This window comes from Entelurus aequoreus, linkage group LG10, assembly GCF_033978785.1.
Source record: "Entelurus aequoreus isolate RoL-2023_Sb linkage group LG10, RoL_Eaeq_v1.1, whole genome shotgun sequence".
NCBI classification, from domain to species: Eukaryota; Metazoa; Chordata; class Actinopteri; order Syngnathiformes; family Syngnathidae; genus Entelurus; species Entelurus aequoreus.
The window spans coordinates 10327449-10346091 of record NC_084740.1 but is presented as its reverse complement, the minus strand read 5'-3'; the positions used below and the strand labels follow the sequence as shown (position 1 = coordinate 10346091).

Below are 18643 nucleotides of genomic sequence, written 5' to 3'. Positions count from 1 at the left end.
GATCTCGCTGCCTCTCTACCTGGGAGTCGTCGTTGGAAGATTTGCTTCAAGGATTTGGAAAAGTTCGCGTATGTGGAGCTGGAGGTGGTCTGACGGTTCCATTCTGCAGTCGCCCAGGTGCCAGCACGGCCAGACAGGTGAGAGATCACAAACGCTACCTTAGCCCGCTCAGAGGTGAAAGCGGAAGCGTTTAGCTCAAAATGAAGTTCACACTGCGTCAGGAATTGTCTTACGTCTTCTTCTTCCCCGGAAAAACGTTCGGGTCGGGAAAGCCGTATGTTGCTAGTACTAGCGGGTTGTGTAGGCTGGGTGGATGCCTGGTCAGGCACGGTGGTCGAGGTGGGTACGACGGTGGCTAGCAGCATGTTGACTCGCTCCAACATGGCGTCTTGACGCTCCGACATCCCCTGTAGACCTCGGCTCAGGTGGTCAAGCTGGTCCCCCTGCTGGTTGATCCTTTGAGCCTGGCCTTGCAATGCTCTTTTCCAGGGGTCTGTCTCTGCGGGTTCCATAGTTTGGCCGGAACTTTCTGTTAGGGTTTGGTGAGGTGGATCCCAAGGATGCAGAGACGAATTTGTGTTTACAATTGTTCTTCCTTTTATTAGGCGGAAGCACAAGGTAGCAAAACAAAGGCGATGGTGGAAAACACAAAACACACCATGTAAAAAACTACTGAGAGGGAAAAAACACACAAAACTAAAAGCGCTAGACAAGGCTAGGAAAACTATACTTCATGAAAGAAGTAAATAGACTGGATACAAAATAAAACGCTAGACAAGGCTAGGAATAATACGGGCCAACCTGAGATGAAAAGCACACGATGAACTAGTGAGTTCTTTTGGCACGACCAACAGGTTGCAAGCAATGGCAAAGTTCCGGCGCTCACCGGTTGTCAGCAGCCTGGTTAAATAGGCTGTTTTTAATTACAGTCAGGTGTGTGCTGCTGCCTTGCGTCAGCTGCACTCCATACTGTGAACGAGAGAGAGAGTGAACATGGAGTGCAGACAACAGAAATAGGCAAGGACATTTACAGATTACCACAAACATTTTGATTTGTTCAGATAGCTTAGCATATACAATATTAACCTACATTGCATTGGTTTCAGCATCTTCTATGTACAAAATGTATGTAAATGGCCACATTCTACAACTTTTCTGTATGAAACCCTTTATTTAGGATATGTGAGTTCTAATATGAACATGTGTTGTCAATGGCTAAAAAAAGTCACTGACTGTTAATGTTGGTATGCTGTTTTTCCTGCAATTCAAGATTTCAGATTAACTGTGCTGTTAATACAGAAGGCCAATAATGCCAACATGTTATTACATTTCAAGTACATTGTAATAGTCCTAATCATTTGATTGACGTGTTCGAAAAATGCGACGTTACAACACATAAAATAAATATTTGTGTATTACTGTCACTGTCATGAGCAAAAATGTGATTATCGTAATAGGCTGTAGTAACAGTCAACTTTTGACGTTTTTCCAATCATGCGGTCAGGCAATTTTTGCACATTTAATAATATTGCAGGGGCAGCACGGTGGCACAGGGGTTAGTGCATGTACCTCACAATATGAAGGTCCTGGGTTCAATCATGGGCTCGGGATCTTTCTGTGTGGAGTTTGCATGTTCTCCCCGTGACTGCGTGGGTTCCCTCCGGGTACTCCGGCTTCCTCCCACCTCCAAAAACATGCACCTGGGGATAGGTTGATTGGCAACACTAAATTGGCCCCAGTGTGTGAATGTGAATGTTGTCTGTCTATCTGTGTTGGCCCTGTGATGAGGTGGCGACTTGTCCAGGGTGTACCCTGCCTTCCGCCCGAAGCAGCTGAGATAGGCTCCAGCACCCCCCGCGACCCCGAACGGGAAAAGCGGTAGAAAATGGATGGATGGATGGATAATATTGCACAGGTTGAGTTGTAGCATATTTTCTAAAACTATATTAGTCATATGGTTTAGTTAAAAATATGTTTTTACACATATATTACTTTTTATTTTATTCATTTTAGACGACAGTAAATACTAAGAAAAGATAGAAATTTACGAGTGTAACTTTTCTCTAAAATTTGATCACAAAAGTTAACACTGAATCAACAGCGTCTCTGCTGGCTGCAGCCAAGTTTGACCTTGAGTATACTTTTTAACAGGAAATGAATACCATCGGTACGATTTGTAGTTTTGGCCCTTAATGTAATGAAAATGTTTTTTTTTTACCTGAGCATGAAAAAGAGCATGTCTATGGGTAAAAGAAATAAAACAAAGAGTCAATCTGTTGTGCTTGAGCTGCTACAGTAATGGTGGTCCATTTTTCTATTGGATTAGTGGAGGGATTTCACTGTGGTTTTAATCTGAGAAGACAGCAGCAGCCAGGCGACCCGGGCTGGACGCACACTGTTGTTGTGCGGTGACGCTGCACTCAACTGCCGACATGAACCTGTTTTGCTTTTCACTGGTAAGGACCGTGCTGCCGAGTGTGATATTTGATAGTTGTTGTGCGAGAAGAATGGTGCTTTTAAAGTGTTTGTGATGGACATTTCCCTTTTTCCCTGGGTCATGTTCCTGCTGTTCATAGTTGTTGTCGCTTTACACGTGAACATGTGAAATGCACTGTATGCGTATACATGATATCTTCTAATTGTTCTTCCTGTTTACTAATAATCACAAGTTATGTGTGTCTGCAGACTACAGGATATCTTTTAATTGTTCTTCCTGTTCACTTGTCAACAATATAATGCATGTGTGTATAGCAGGCATATGCAACTAAATTGTTTTGGGGGCAATATTTCCAGAGAGCTAAGGACCGGGGGGGGGGGGGGGGGAAGACATCTGCCTTTAATATTTAGATTTATTTTGTATATTCCGCAGAATCAGCGTCCTCTTACAGAAGACATTTGATTGTGGTCTATTAATTTGGTGGGAGTTAGGAGCGTTCTGCTGTTTTTGAGTACCTCCTGGAAAAAGGCTAGTCAAAGATCATTTCTAGGACAACACTATAGTTAGTCTAGTATTTTATAAGAATCTAAGTTTTAGTTTTAACTTAACTGAACAGGCCAACAGTTGAATAGCCTTACTGATTAAAAAAAAGAGGACTTCCAAAGGAACTTTGAAGAACACTTCTAATACCGGTATAACTAAAGCGTATTTTCCACAGCAGTATATTATCCGCACCCACTAAATTTTTAATGGAAAAAATATATTTTCCATATATTAGCTGCACCGGACTATAAGCCGCAGATACCTTACATACGTTGCGAGATGTGTTATTTACACAGAACGATTATGTAAATGTTTATTTACGTACCTTAATTGTTTCCAAATGGTGTCTGTAATGTGGCAGTTAAACGGCTGATCACACAAAACAGAAGTCATCGTCATGGACCCACTAGCTGCGGAAGCTAGCTCTCCAATCAGCTAAATAGACTCAATGACTCCACAGTGATGTCTTGGTGAATTGACTGAGGAATTTGTGAAACTGAAACAATACAAAAAGAATGTCGTTGTAAGTTAATAATACTAACACAGACACTCGTAAACGTGTTACAATGTTAGCTAACGCTAACGACGCTGGCATCATTACATTAGGATAGCACGTACAAATATGCATGAAAACACTCCTACAGACATCACACATGGAACGGTTTAGTAAGTATTAACAGCTTTAAGTTAAGTTAAAGTACCAATGATGATTGTCACACACACACTAGGTGTGGTGAAATTTGTCCTCTGCATTTGACCCATCCCCTTGTTCACCCCCTGGGAGGTGAAGGGAGCAGTGGGCAGCAGCGGTGTCACACCCGGGAATCATTTTTGGTGATTTAACCCCCAATTCCAACCCTTGATGGTGAGTGCCAAGCAGGGAAGTAATGGGTCCAATTTTTATAGTCTTTGGTATGACTCAGCCGGGGTTTGAACCCACAACCTACCGATCTCAGGGCGGACACTCTAACCCAGGGGTCTCCAAACTTTTTGACTCGGGGGCCGCATTGGGTTAAAACAATTTGGCCGGGGGCCGGGCTGCTACACCAGGATGCTGCGTGCAGTGCATAACATCCACAAGAGTGCGCACGTAACCAACAGAGTCCTCTACAGGGGAATACCAAGGGTGAGCGAGAAGATTGCTGTAAGGAGAATGAGACTAGCAGGGCACTGCCAAAGGCATCAGGAGCTGCCAGCCAGCAAATTGGTACTGTGGGAACCAACACATGGGCATCGGTCAAGAGGACGTCCCACACTAACATACGTTGATGTACTCAAGAAGGATGCAGGAGCTCAGAGTACCAAGGAACTGGCCAAATGTATGGAGAATCGGGATGACTGGAAGCAACGATGGAAGGCTCGTCTGAGGACGACCTAGAGAGAGAGATATATTTGATATATATATATTATATATATATATATATATATATATATATATATATATATATATATATATATATATATATATATATATAAATATCAAATATATATATTAGATATATATATATATATCAAATATATATATTAGATATATATTATATATATATTATATATATATATATACGTATATATATATATATATACAGTATATATATGTATATATATATATGTATATATATATATATATATGTATATATACGCGCGAGATGATGTCACGTTATCGATGAGAAAATGCATTTTTAGACAATATGATTTGCCTGAGCGGCTAGGATACACCGTGAGTAGCAAGCGGTACAAAGTGGATAAGAAAAGACAGAAAAAAATAATATTTTTTTAATGTATTTTTTATTTTATTTTATTTTTTATAATTGGGACTTCCCGTGGGCCTGATTTTGGACGCTGGCGGGCCGGATGCGGCCCGCGGGCCGTAATTTGGGTACCCCTGCTCTAACCAGTAGGCCACTGAGTAGGTTTAGTTTTATTGTAAAACTTACAAACGTTGTTTGGAGTTATGAAGAGTAGGAACGCTATAGACGGCTAAAAGACTGAACAGCACTCTACTTCCGGTGGAAAGCACCAAATGGAAGGACACTGCACCACCTGCAGTGAATGAACTCATTCAAAAGATGGCGCCATAGCACAAACAATAAAATAACTTCCCAGTGTATTTGCTGTTTTTTTTCAACTATTGTTTTATTATGGCCCTCAGCAAAGAAAAATCCATATATTAGCAGCACCGTCTTATAAGCCGCAAGGTTCAATGTGTAGGAAAAAAGTAGCGGCTTTTCGTACGGAATTTACAGTATTTGAACAAATGACTACTGACTGATCTGAAGTACACAAACTACAGCAACACCTTAGTTACATGAATCATATTATGGCAACAATGTGTTACTGCCAAAAAGGAGCGGACTTAAAGGGGTGCCTTGGGGAACGCCTCTGTTATATAAATCACAAGTTTGGACCCCAGTGTTCAATGTTTGTCAGCAAGGTTAAAATGTCAATACAAGGATCTGCCAATGTGTTTACAGTAGTCAAAGTTCCTCTATACAACGGAAAGAATTGACTGCACAAATGTTTGTCTCCCAAGTTTGGAACTGAACCTGGGGGCCGGTAGGGTGTCATTCACGGACCAGATTTGGCCCCGGGCCGCCGGTTGAATAGCCGTGGTGTAGACTAAGGGCGTGATCAACAAAGATCCAAATAACACACAAAAATGGCATGTACTGGTAGCCTCGTTGTTGCGTGTGATCAACTAATAAAATTTCTAAGTGCAAAAGTGGCGCAGACCGCCTTATTGAAATTAGGTTTTTGCATGTACTATGCGGCTTTCACCATAGAGACACTCATTTACTGCACATTCATGTCATCAAGTTCCTACCTGTGGCGTTTTGATATTTGGAAACATGCAGCAGCAATAATTTAGTTTTAAACAGCTCCTTAAGTCATCCAGCAGCTCTAAAATTATAAAATGATATTGCTGAATAGACGATATGTCTGATATTTTTTTTATTTTTGACAATCTATGTATGTTGACAAGCATATATAGGACGGAGCTGCAGTGCGATGACTTACTTTCCCACAGCTATTTCTGCGCAAATGCCAGTTTGCATGTCCTTTCCAGACGTACTACAAATAGACGCAAAATAGAACTCAACACAGTTTTCGTCTTGATAAACCACACTGTGTGTGCTAAATATTTATATTTGCCTCTATTCTATTGCCACCCTTTTTTTCTTTTGACTACACCTTCCACATTTTTAACCCATTTCAAACATTCCCCCGTCAAAACATTCCACTTAGTCAGGACAAAAAACTAAGTTGGTCTTGAAACTGGAAAAATTCCTAGTTTTCCCGAAATTCCAGGAATTCCGTAAAACATGGCTCAACTAAAAAAATGTACTACTTCAACATTTCTCGACCGATTCAAACAATTTCAACACCAAACAAATTCAGCTCATTCAGCTATTTATCATTTCCCCCAAAAAATTTGGCTTTTCCCAAAATGTCCAACAAATTCCCATTAAAATGAATGGAACATTATTCAAAGTTCAACCATTCTTACATTTTATTCAAACCATTCAATCAGCAACACATTCCACTCATCCTGGACATTCAAACTAACACTTTCCAAAGTTCCAAACCAAATTCCGGTTTTCCTAAAATGTATGGCATTACGTAAGTTCTGTAACACAGGAATGTGATTTGAACTTAATGAAAAAGACTAAAAATAATTTCTGTCTCTTCGACTCCCTCTCCACTTCTAACTGCTCCAAATGCAAAAATCGTAAAGAGTACAAACAATGTTTATTCTATTAGCTAACTTCCTATATCTGAATAGCCATTTGTGATTCATAACATGAAATAACAAATATCTCGCAGTCATGTTGTTTATGTTTCAAAATGATTCAACTATTCAATCTCAAAATATAAAGAGTAGAAATAATGAACAAAATGTCAGCTACTGTCTTGTTCTAAAACACCAATGAAAATGAAATGTAGCATTTAGACTATACTGTAGCAAAAGTCATCACGTGTGTTCTTAAATGTGTATTCCACGTCTTCCATGTCGAGAGCAGTTTTGATTTGGGCTTACATGGTAAACAGCTATAATGAATGTGTTGGGCATTGTTTTATCCAGACTCATACATGTGTCCAAATATGGCCAAGTAGACTCATTGGGGGTTTCCTGGACGTCGTCTACATCGCTAAAAGAAAAGTCTAAGGAAGAGAATCCCTCTGCCATCTTCCACTACTATTTTTTAAGATATAAATCGTCCGCTTGAATATTCCCTCTTCTCTTCTCCGACTCACTCGTCGTCATTTGGGATGTGTGTGTTGTGATTTCCCTTCCCGGTTCGATGACCCGCCCTATCTTGCCTCTGATTGGCCTGTCCCTAATGTTTTGCCCTAATCTTAACCAATCGTGACTCATCATAGTAAACCAAACAACCAATCATGGATTTTCTTATATGTAAACCAACCAATTATCATTGATGTTTCCCGTATATTTTGTCCCGTGCCCGTGGAGTTGCTTCGCTGCGTAACTTCGATTTTTAAGTTAATAATTTTTAATGGAAAACCGTAGTTTTTACCACTGGATAATCAAAAAACGTACTCATTACGGTAAAACCTAGTTGTTGGCAGGTATGGCAAAGAGGCGGATCAAGATTTTAACACAAATTGTAGGTCGGAAAAAAGGAAGAAAAATGGAAAATATTTATTTTTTTACTTTACACAGATAAAAAAGGCAGATATAAGGCTATAGAAGGAAAAATCACATGCCTGTAGTAACTATTTTACAAATATAAATTGTCACAACTAACACATTTCTCAACCTAAACAATTCCAACACCAACCAAATAGGTTGATTCAGGAGATTCATACGATTTATCACCTTCAAAAAATTCCTACTTTCCTGAAATTCACAAATTACCAGGAAATTTCCATTGAAATAAATGGGATTTTTTTTCTTAAATTCCACAGTTTCCACATTTCTTAATCGATTCTAACCATTCCAACAACAACAACTAATTCAGCTCATTCAGGACATTCACTTTCCAAGAATTCCCACTTTTCCCGAAATTCCCAAATTACCAGGAAATTCCCACTAAAAAGAATGGGACATTTTTCAAAGTTGAATAATTCCCACATTTCTTGAATGATTCAATCTGCTCTAACACCAACCCATACACCTCATGAATTTTGTTACATGGTGCCATCTTGGAAGTATACTAACTGTTTTAGTATCAGCATGATATTGTCAACATGCTAACATTTTATGCTAGCATTTAAGATAATTTCTTACAGTTTAGCCGAATAATTATAGATTTCATTACTTGGCAGCATCTTAGAAGTATGCTAGCTGTTCCTTTGTTAGCATGCTATTGTTAACACGCTAGCATTTTAGCTAATATTGTACATTTTAACCTAATTATCATGGGTTTTCTTACTTGGTGCCATCTTTGAAGTAGGTTAGCTGTTCCCCCGTTACCATGCTAATGTCTTATGCTAACATTTTAACTAATGTCATACTTTGTAACCATATAATCATGGATTCCGGTACTTGGCACCATCTTAAAAGTATGCTAGCCCTTCACCTGCTAGCATGCTAATGTTTGCATGCTAACATTAGCACACTAATGTTTTATGCTAGCATTTAAACAAATTTTGTACATTTTTTTTAACCTAATAATCGTGGATTTCGTTATTCGGTACCATCTTGGAAGTATGCTACCAAGATTTTTGGTTAATTGTGTACTTTTTAACCAATAAAACATGGATTTAGTTACTTCCTGCCATCTTAAAAGTATGCTAGGTGTTCCCCTGCTAATGTTAGCATATAATGTTAGTACTGTATGTTAGCATTTTTTTATCTAATATAGAACATTTGAACCTACAAATCACGGACTTCATTATTTGGTGTCATGTTAGAAGTATGCTATAACTTTTCCCCTGTTTGCGTGCTACCTTTTTATGTTAGCATTTTAGCTAATGGGATACATTTAGAACCACAATTTATAGATTTTGTTACTTATTAACCCTTTGAAACATGCAAATTTATACCAACATTTCGCATTTCAAGATTCAAACTACATTTCATTAGCTCTTCACCTCTCAAATAATGTTTACATTTTTTCAACGTCCAAACCATTTCTACATTCTAGTAGAATTTCAGTTTAGCGTCAGCTCTTCAACATTCAAACCATTTCAACATTCAAACATTTCAACATTCAAACAATTTTAACCTTTAACCTATTACAACATTCAAACAATTTCTACACTCATCATACATTCAATTACCATTTCAGTTCAGCGTCAGCTCTTCAACATTCAAATCGTTTCGAAATTCAAATTATTCTTACATTCATTCTACATTCCATTAGCATTCTAGTTCAGCTTGAGCATTAAAGGAGCATTCACACGCAATTTCTTCAGGAATTGCTTCATAAAGTTAGATTAAGTTTTTCACTGTTGCCTATGTGCCCAAACTGAGTCTTGGTACTTTTACAAGGTTTACTTTCCTTAGACGGAGTTTGTCCTCAACTCTGTCACCACAGTGCCCACACTAAGTGTCAGTTCTGATCACGGTTTCTTGCTAAGAGTGCTAAGAGTTTTTCCTTGCCTCAACTGCAAAAGTGCACACACTGAGTCTTGGTTTTGTGTCTAAGTTTCTTCCTTTGAGAGAGTTTATCCCAGTCTTCATCTGTAAAGTCCTTGCCCATATAGGATTCAACTAGTTTCCATTAATGTACGAGAAGTGTGCTCCATGTGTGAAAGGCCCTGGTACAGTAAAAATGTATTGGGACTGGAGAGAGGAAAACAAAATATTAGAATCAAGACTGGCGCGAACTGCAACAACAGTAGCGAACACAATGACAAATTAATATTTATTTTACCATGACTATCCCTAAAAAGAGCTCCTTTTTGATACAACTCATATTGGATGTGATTAGATTGTGCAGGTGTACTTAATGTTGTGGCTTGTGTGTACACGGTGCATGTGGGCACAAAAGCATGCATGCAGAGACTCATCATGTGCCCAGATGTTGAGGGCGGTGAGCACCACTGATGAGGATTAGTCACTAACCTCCTGGTCTGATTGTTACTGCACATCACGTGCATGTGCACCTATTACAAACTGCTTTGGCAGGGAGATATACATGAAACGAAGATAAGAAAATGTGTATGTCTGTATAACAAGAGCACATCCAAAGAGTGGCTATGTAACATATTTGCATCAGGGAGTGGACTTTGTGAGAGGTAAGATGCCGAGATAAGACAGGCAGAAACTAGTTCCTGGAAGGAATCTAAACAAGCCAAACCACATTTTTTAATCCATACCAAAATCTCATATGAGGAATTTTCAATCCATTCTGACATCAGAGCTTTGGGGCAGCATTAGTATAATATCCCTATATGGTCATATCCAATCCTTCTGGCTGTAATTTACATTCTTTGTGTCAGGCTCCTACAGCATGAATAATATGTATACTTTATTACATCAGTTGGTTGTACTGTATTAATAATTTCTTAGCTATGATTTATGAGCGGTCATCGTTCACTACTGCTATCCCGCTTTCTTTTTGCTACCAAAAAGCTGCTGTCTACTTCACGGATGGATCTTACTCCGATTTAGCACAAAGAACAGATTAAATCCATTCATATATTAAAGTGGGCTAGGGTGAAAAAAAGATAGTAAAAGTACTCTACTATGTCTAGCAGAGGGATGAACACATAAAAAACGAGCCCAAAAGGACCACATGTTTGTGCAAAATGCCTGATGTGTGGTTTGTGTGTGTGCACCAGGAGGGTTCTATGGACAGCCTGTATGAGGCTGTGCAGACTTCCAACGACGCACCCTCTAAGCCCGTCCCCAGCCGCTCCTCCAGCCGCTCGTGCAGCCGTTCGTGCAGCCCGGCGCACCTGCTCGACGATGACGCAAAATGGAGAGGTTCTGGAAGGTCTATTTCTATGGTAGGTTCCTGCGGAATTTGGATGTGAACCAACAAGCGTTTATAACTATAACTGTATCTCACAAATGCGAGTACACCCCTCACATTTCAGCAACCACTTTTATGACAGTATAAATTCTAAAGGGACAACACTAAAGAAATGAAACTTAAGTTTGACTAGTAGTCTAACCACGTGTGTCCAAACTTTTTGAGTGGGGGTCCCATCCAAGGTTTCTCGTTGTTTAAATTGAGTTGAGTTTTTTCTTGCCCTGATGTGGGATCTGATCAAAGGATGTCGTTGTGGCTTGTGCAGCCTTTTGAGACATTTGTGATTAAGGGCTATATAAGTAAACTTTGATTGATTGATGAAATATGCTTGCTGATATGTGAGCACTTTTGCGAGATATTGTGAATATAAATGATAAATACAACATAGATATTCATGTTTGACATAAAAAGATATAGATACAAATACAATTATTTAAAAACAATTTAAAAACAATAAAATCCACCTATCTCCACAATGTAATATAAAGTACTGCACATTTAATGCAGTATGTCTAGTGCAGAGGTCACCAACCAGTCTGAGACCAAGAACCACATTTCTTACAGTGTTACTGCAAGGAGCCACATCATACAAATGGGTACACACCCGCACATGCACACACGTCAGATTTATTGTAAATGTCACACACCAACATGATAATGATAGAAATAGACTCCGAAAGTACTAAGACCACAGGTCAGTCATTTTCAACAATGAACATTGTGTGTACTGTCTCACACAGACAAACTCCCAGCTCAACTTAGTCCAAGGCGCTGAAAATTTGAAGCTTTGACATGCGGTAATTACGCCTGACCTGTAAGACAATATGGCTTCAATCAAAAATATAAACTCTCCCACTCTGTCAAAAACGTCCCGTGTTCATCGTCATTATTTGTTTTTGCTGCAAATTTTTTCCCTGCCATTTTGAGAGCGAACTTGACACAAATTGTTTAATAGGGCTGCTTGATTTTAAGAAAAAACCTAATTGCGGTTTTTCTCATGAAAATTGCGATTGGGATTCGATTTGCGATTATTATATTTCATATATAAAAATGTATAAAGTTAAAGTTAAAGTACCAATGAGTGTCACACACACACTAGGTGGGGTGAAATTTGTCTTCTGCATTTGACCCATGGGAGGGGAAGGGAGCAGTGGGTAGCAGCGGTGCCGCGCCCGGGAATCATTTTTGGTGATTTAACCCCCAAGTCCAACCCTTAATGCTGAGTGCCAAGCAGGGAGGTAATGGGTCCCATTTTTATAGTCTTTGGTATGACTCGGCCGGGGTTTGAACTCACAACCTACCGATCTCAGGGCGGACACTCTAACCACTAGGCCACTGAGTAGGTCTAGTTACTCATTTCCTCTGGTAAAACTGAGGAAATAACGAGTGAAGTAAAACATGTTACTTTTAGACTGTCAATCAACATATTCCTGTCTCAAAGTGCCACACATGAAAACAATATGCAATATTTTACATGAATAAATATTTGGCTTTAGGCAGACAGACTCAGAGCTTTTGTCTACATCATGCTCTCAAACTGAAGAAATAACCGATAAAAACTATACAGTGATTATAATGTAGTGTAATCTTAATCTATAATAATAATGCAAGTAACCATTTAAAAGGATATCAACTTGTATTTCTCATTACTGTAGAATTGTTTACCATTGTACTGTAATTGGAAGGTAAATAAATTCAAAGCTGATATATTACAACAACGGGACATTATATTATATTTTTTTCCTCCTAATTTTTGTTACTTTGCGGCACATCTTACTAGCGATTTGTGAAGCTCTCTGTATTGTGCATGTGTAAAGCTGACACGCCGCTCTAGTCTCCGCGAGACAATGATTATGAATGACTGAAAAAAGGCGTCACTCTGTTTAGGTAATTCTACTGTTGAATAAACGAGCTCAGGTGCTGAGAGCGATGCAAAGAGTGAAACGTCTTTCCCCCTGTTTGAAGCGAGAGACTGAGGCTCAACAATTCTGATTGGCGAACATGTCTGTCACTCTGTGGTTGAGGGAAATAAATAACTCAGCCTCTAGGCTGAGTTACCAACTAAAACATTGATGTCGATTTGTAATAGCTGCATGAAACAGGGCAAAAAGTCAGACCTGGTCTCATGTAACCAGACCTCCGCCAACGCCGAATTATAGTCAGTAAGCTGCTTCCTGGTTCACCACAACAACAAAAAAAGAGTTTATATATTGCTATTCCTGCTTCTTCTACACAAGAAACAAGCACATGTTTTGATGTGTGTTTGAGCGCTGCTCAAAGACAAATTCGATTGGAAAAAATTATGCTGATTGGCCAAAATGTGAGCATAATTTGCAAGGTTTGGTTGACTTTGCATTATTGGCACGATCATGACATCGCAAATTTCCAGACTGTCTGAGTGGAAGGTTTATTGATACCAAACTTGACTCAAAAACGGTAAAATAAATAAAGTCTTGTATTTGCACATTTATCCAGGTCCTCACCATCCTATTTACAGCGTTTAAATTGGCTGGTGTGAAAAAGTAATTCAAAACAACAGCATTAGTGATGCACTAAAACGTTTGCATATGTACATAGTAATTTATGACTATATTAGATAGAGGTGGGAATCTTTGGGAACCTCACGGTTCGATTCCAATTCTGGGGCGACGATTCGAGACAAAATCGATTCTCGAGTCAATACGATCTCCTAATATATTATATATATATATAAACATTTTTTTAATTGAATCTCAAAAATGATAAATCGATTTAGAATCGGAATTTTAAAAAAACGCAGATTGGAAACATTTTTTAATATTAGATATAATATAACTCTAATGTCTCTAGCTGATGTATTGAAATTCCTAGCCTTTGAACAAGTGACAACAGTGACTGTGTTTGCACTTGTTGTGTTAACTAAACACAACTGTTTTGTTCAACACCAGGACATGACTGTAAGGACAGGCACCAACACTCATAAAAAGAAAAAAAGGTAAGCTCACACTTCCAATTCAATCAAAACAGCTTGAATTTTACTCTGTATGTTATGTTTTTCTTATACTACACAGTCTAAGAAATCTATAATAATAACATAATTGCCAGAATAATTGTGCAGACTTTGTGGGATGAATGTGCAAAGTTGATCGTTGCAACTTGCCATGCAAGGAAGAAGGCTTCCCACAGAGCAAAAACAAGACTTGAGAAGCTTTCTGTTTATGTTTTCTGTGAGTGTTAATGCTCTAAATCCTTCTTGCAGTAAACCAGACAAGCTCTTAATAAGCAACACCACATCTTTCTATTATCTGTCTGCAAGAGGGCTTAAGGAATGCAGTGACAACTTATTGGAAAGAGGCAAGATAAAAGTTCGGAAGTGATAGTTGTTCACAGTCAGGTACATGCAGTAGACACGTACAGCATAATATGGCTTGGACTAAGCCTCTTAAAGCCCCACCTACTTAGTCCTATGACTCTCTAATACACCTTTACTTTCCTGCTGGTTATTTTGACGCCACATAAAAACACATATTGTTGGATTTGAATATTATTATAACATTTTTAAATTACTATTTAAAAATGCTTTCATAAAATGTTTTTTCTTTCATTCTAATTTCAGAACATATGTGACCAAATCTGCATCAGATAACGAGGTGCTGGGTGAGTTGGGATTTGTTCCTATTTTGGAGGTATTGTTTTCCCCCCAATAGGAAGCAACGGAAAAGAAAAATCATCTGTTACAGAGTCAAACTGTCGCCACCGTAAAGCCTTTATTAATTGTGCAGGCAATGTTTTAAGTAACAGTTTAACATATTAGCATATTATTTGCCTCACATATTTCATTCTTTGCCACATTAACCCAATGCAGTGCAGTTGTCTAAGCTATGTGACGTGACTACCATCGACTCTCATGTAACATTAAACTCTTTGGTGTTGTGCAAATCTAGAGCCAGATCTTTCCTTAAAAATGTGCTCAAATTCCAAATGATCAGAACCAAAAGCAGAATCAGATTTATTGGCTAAGTACGTTTAGCACATAAATAATTTGACTTGGTAAACTGCATGTGCTCTCTTTGTTCAATGTAAACATTAAATATTAACAATTACCTAAAAATATAAACAAGTACCTAAATAACTAATATGTGCAAGTCTAATAAATAATAGTGCAGTGGTAAATAGAGCAAAAGCAAAACGATGATGATGTGACCATGAGTCAGAACATTTACAGTGACAGATTAGTTCCAGAGTTATACGACTACAGTAGCATTCCACTTAAAAAGTACAATTGTATTCTGTATATGACCTACTCATCTACTAGCCTGCCATTCATACAACCTTTTCACTTGTAGCTCCTGCGACCTCAGTTCGCCCTGACTTTTCAACTAAAACCCGCAACATTTCTGATCTGTGCCCCCCCCCCCCCCCACGCTGCTCAGCAGATAACGCCTTGGGTAATGCGGCCATTTGGAAGCCTGCCAAGAGCCCAGAGGATTTAGTCCACATCTCCAACAATCACAATGAAGGTAAATAGGGAATAAACCGAGTAAGCTGATCTATAGACAAATGCTCATTTAGGCTCTCAGCAGGGTGTCCCTTCTTCAGCTCATCAAAACTGTGCTTCAGACTTTTAAAAAGTTGATTGGTGATTAGGTTTGTTTGACTTGTTTGCTTTTAGAAATTAAGAGGACAAAGCACAAAGTGGATGCCAAAGGAGGGAAAACAGCTCAACATGCTGCGACCAAAAAAAGGGACAAACACTCAAATCAGGTAAAGACATTTGATATGGCTTCTAAAAACTCCATCTGCAACTACTCTTATTGGACAGATGTGCAAATGTTGGGGTGTGCCTCCAGTAAACACACTGTTAAAAGCAACCCACACAGTTCAACGTTATTAGTTGGTGTGAAAACCTCAGCTGAACACTTTTATAAGAAGGCTTACTTATTTACCAAAAAACAAACAATAAATGTGACCTATGATGAATTGTCTCTCTTCGTGTTAAACAATGGCAAAGTGTCACATCATAGGGTCATCCATTTTGGTGTTAGCTTGAACGCAGTTTTTAAATATGGGTTATACTTGTATAGCGCTTTTCTACCTTCAAGGTACTCAAAGCGCTTTGACAGTATTTCCACATTCACCCATTCACACACACATTCACACACTGATGGAGGGAGCTGCCATGCAAGGTGCTACCAGCACCCATCAGGAGCAAGGGTGAAGTGTCTTGCCCAAGGACACAACGGACGTGACTAGGATGGTAGATACCTCTGTTGTGCAGTCTGGCTATGTCGTGATGTCAAAGAGAGGTGGACGTGGTTATTTTGACATTAGGTCAAGCACTAAGCTCTATGCTTCAGGCTATAAGGAAACACAAAAACGATAGGATAAAGTATTATTTGGCATGCGCATAATAACACCGACGTGTGTCATGCAGTAACATAAATGCTGGTAAAAGCATTTTTTTCTATGCAGGTGTACCTGATGTTGTGACCGGGTGAGTCTATCTAATGTTACTGAAGTTTATTTTTGATTAGCGATTTCAAGATATTTATTTTACAGTGTAGATTTTCAAAAGATAAATTATGATACTTTTGGAGAAGGTATGGCGTGGTTTCATTTGAAATCTGCGAACGCCTCCTGAAACATACATCTTGCAGACCGACTCCAAAAACATGTTATAAAAGTGACTGTGGAGCAAAATTTACACCAAAGCATATCTAATACATATTATCTAGACCAGTGGTCACCAAACTTTTTGAGCCAGAGATCCCTGGTCTCAGCCAAAAACCAAAGCAAGAGGTACCCCTGTTTACAGTAAAACGCTTTGCCAGACCATTTAATTTTAATGGTAAACTATTTAATTGCATTATTGTCCGTAACAATAGCAGATTAAGGCGAATCTCTAGATCAGTGGTTCTCAAACTGTGTAGTGGTACGCGGGCTCCAGCTATGGTACGCCAAAGAATCACTTATTTGAATATTAAAACACAGTGTTACTGTTCAAACTGTGTGTAATGATACAGTGGCCAAAAAATGAATATACTTGTTTAATAAAACATTTGCTTTGTTTTAATAAACACTTAAGCCTACTACTACTACTACTACTACTACTACAGGTAAAAGCCAGTAAATTAGAATATTTTGAAAAACTTGATTTATTTCAGTAATTGCATTCAAAAGGTGTAACTTGTACATTATATTTATTCATTGCACACAGACTGATGCATTCAAATGTTTATTTCATTTAATTTTGATGATTTGAAGTGGCAACAAATGAAAATCCAAAATTCCGTGTGTCACAAAATTAGAATATTACTTAAGGCTAATACAAAAAAGGGATTTTTTAGAAATGTTGGCCAACTGAAAAGTATGAAAATGAAAAATATGAGCATGTACAATACTCAATACTTGGTTGGAGCTCCTTTTGCCTCAATTACTGCGTTAATGCGGCGTGGCATGGAGTCGATGAGTTTCTGGCACTGCTCAGGTGTTATGAGAGCCCAGGTTGCTCTGATAGTGGCCTTCAACTCTTCTGCGTTTTTGGGTCTGGCATTCTGCATCTTCCTTTTCACAATACCCCACAGATTTTCTATGGGGCTAAGGTCAGGGGAGTTGGCGGGCCAATTTAGAACAGAAATACCATGGTCCGTAAACCAGGCACGGGTAGATTTTGCGCTCTGTGCAGGCGCCAAGTCCTGTTGGAACTTGAAATCTCCATCTCCATAGAGCAGGTCAGCAGCAGGAAGCATGAAGTGCTCTAAAACTTGCTGGTAGACGGCTGTGTTGACCCTGGAAAAAAGAGCTGGACTGCTGCTGAGTGGTCCAAAGTCATGTTTTCTGACGAAAGCAAATTTAGCATTTCCTTTGGAAATCCAGGTCCCAGAGTCTGGAGGAAGACAGGAGAGGCACAGGATCCACGTTGCCTAAAGTCTAGTGTAAAATTTCCACCATCAGTGATGGTCTGGGGTGCCATGTCATCTGCTGGTGTCGGTCCACTCTGTTTCCTGAGATCCAGGGTCAACGCAGCCGTCTACCAGCAAGTTTTAGAGCACTTCATGCTTCCTGCTGCTGACCTGCTCTATGGAGATGGAGATTTCAAGTTCCAACAGGACTTGGCGCCTGCACAGAGCGCAAAATCTACCCGTGCCTGGTTTACGGACCATGGTATTTCTGTTCTAAATTGGCCCGCCAACTCCCCTGACCTTAGCCCCATAGAAAATCTGTGGGGTATTGTGAAAAGGAAGATGCAGAATGCCAGACCCAAAAACGCAGAAGAGTTGAAGGCCACTATCAGAGCAACCTGGGCTCTCATAACACCTGAGCAGTGCCAGAAACTCATCGACTCCATGCCACGCCGCATTAACGCAGTAATTGAGGCAAAAGGAGCTCCAACCAAGTATTGAGTATTGTACATGCTCATATTTTTCATTTTCATACTTTTCAGTTGGCCAACATTTCTAAAAATCCCTTTTTTGTATTAGCCTTAAGTAATATTCTAATTTTGTGACACACGGAATTTTGGATTTTCATTTGTTGCCACTTCAAATCATCAAAATTAAATGAAATAAACATTTGAATGCATCAGTCTGTGTGCAATGAATAAATATAATGTACAAGTTACACCTTTTGAATGCAATTACTGAAATAAATCAAGTTTTTCAAAATATTCAAATTTACTGGCTTTTACCTGTATTACTAATGTTGGTCTGTGGTGGTACTTGGAGAACCAAGTGTTTTCTGA

The 18643-nt window shown here is 39.0% G+C and overlaps 2 protein-coding genes across 7 annotated transcripts in view; one reads left to right on the top strand and one right to left on the bottom strand.

Annotated features, from left to right (window-relative positions):
• The window catches only part of LOC133658229 (myb-related protein A-like), a 71245-nt gene that overhangs the window by 40539 nt on the left and 12063 nt on the right, over window positions 1-18643 (bottom strand). The gene's annotated exons all lie outside the window — the stretch shown is intronic.
• samsn1a (SAM domain, SH3 domain and nuclear localisation signals 1a) overlaps window positions 2359-18643 on the top strand; it is a 33741-nt gene continuing 17456 nt past the window's right edge. For 2 of the 3 annotated variants that reach the window (XM_062060009.1, XM_062060007.1), the window contains exons 1-6: window positions 2359-2456; window positions 10730-10897; window positions 13851-13897; window positions 14519-14559; window positions 15336-15422; window positions 15575-15666. In XM_062060009.1, the coding sequence (XP_061915993.1) occupies window positions 2433-2456; window positions 10730-10897; window positions 13851-13897; window positions 14519-14559; window positions 15336-15422; window positions 15575-15666 (459 nt within the window). In that variant the 5' untranslated portion in view covers window positions 2359-2432. The remainder of the gene's footprint in view (window positions 2457-10729; window positions 10898-13850; window positions 13898-14518; window positions 14560-15335; window positions 15423-15574; window positions 15667-18643) is intronic. The other variant, XM_062060008.1, reaches the window with a different exon arrangement.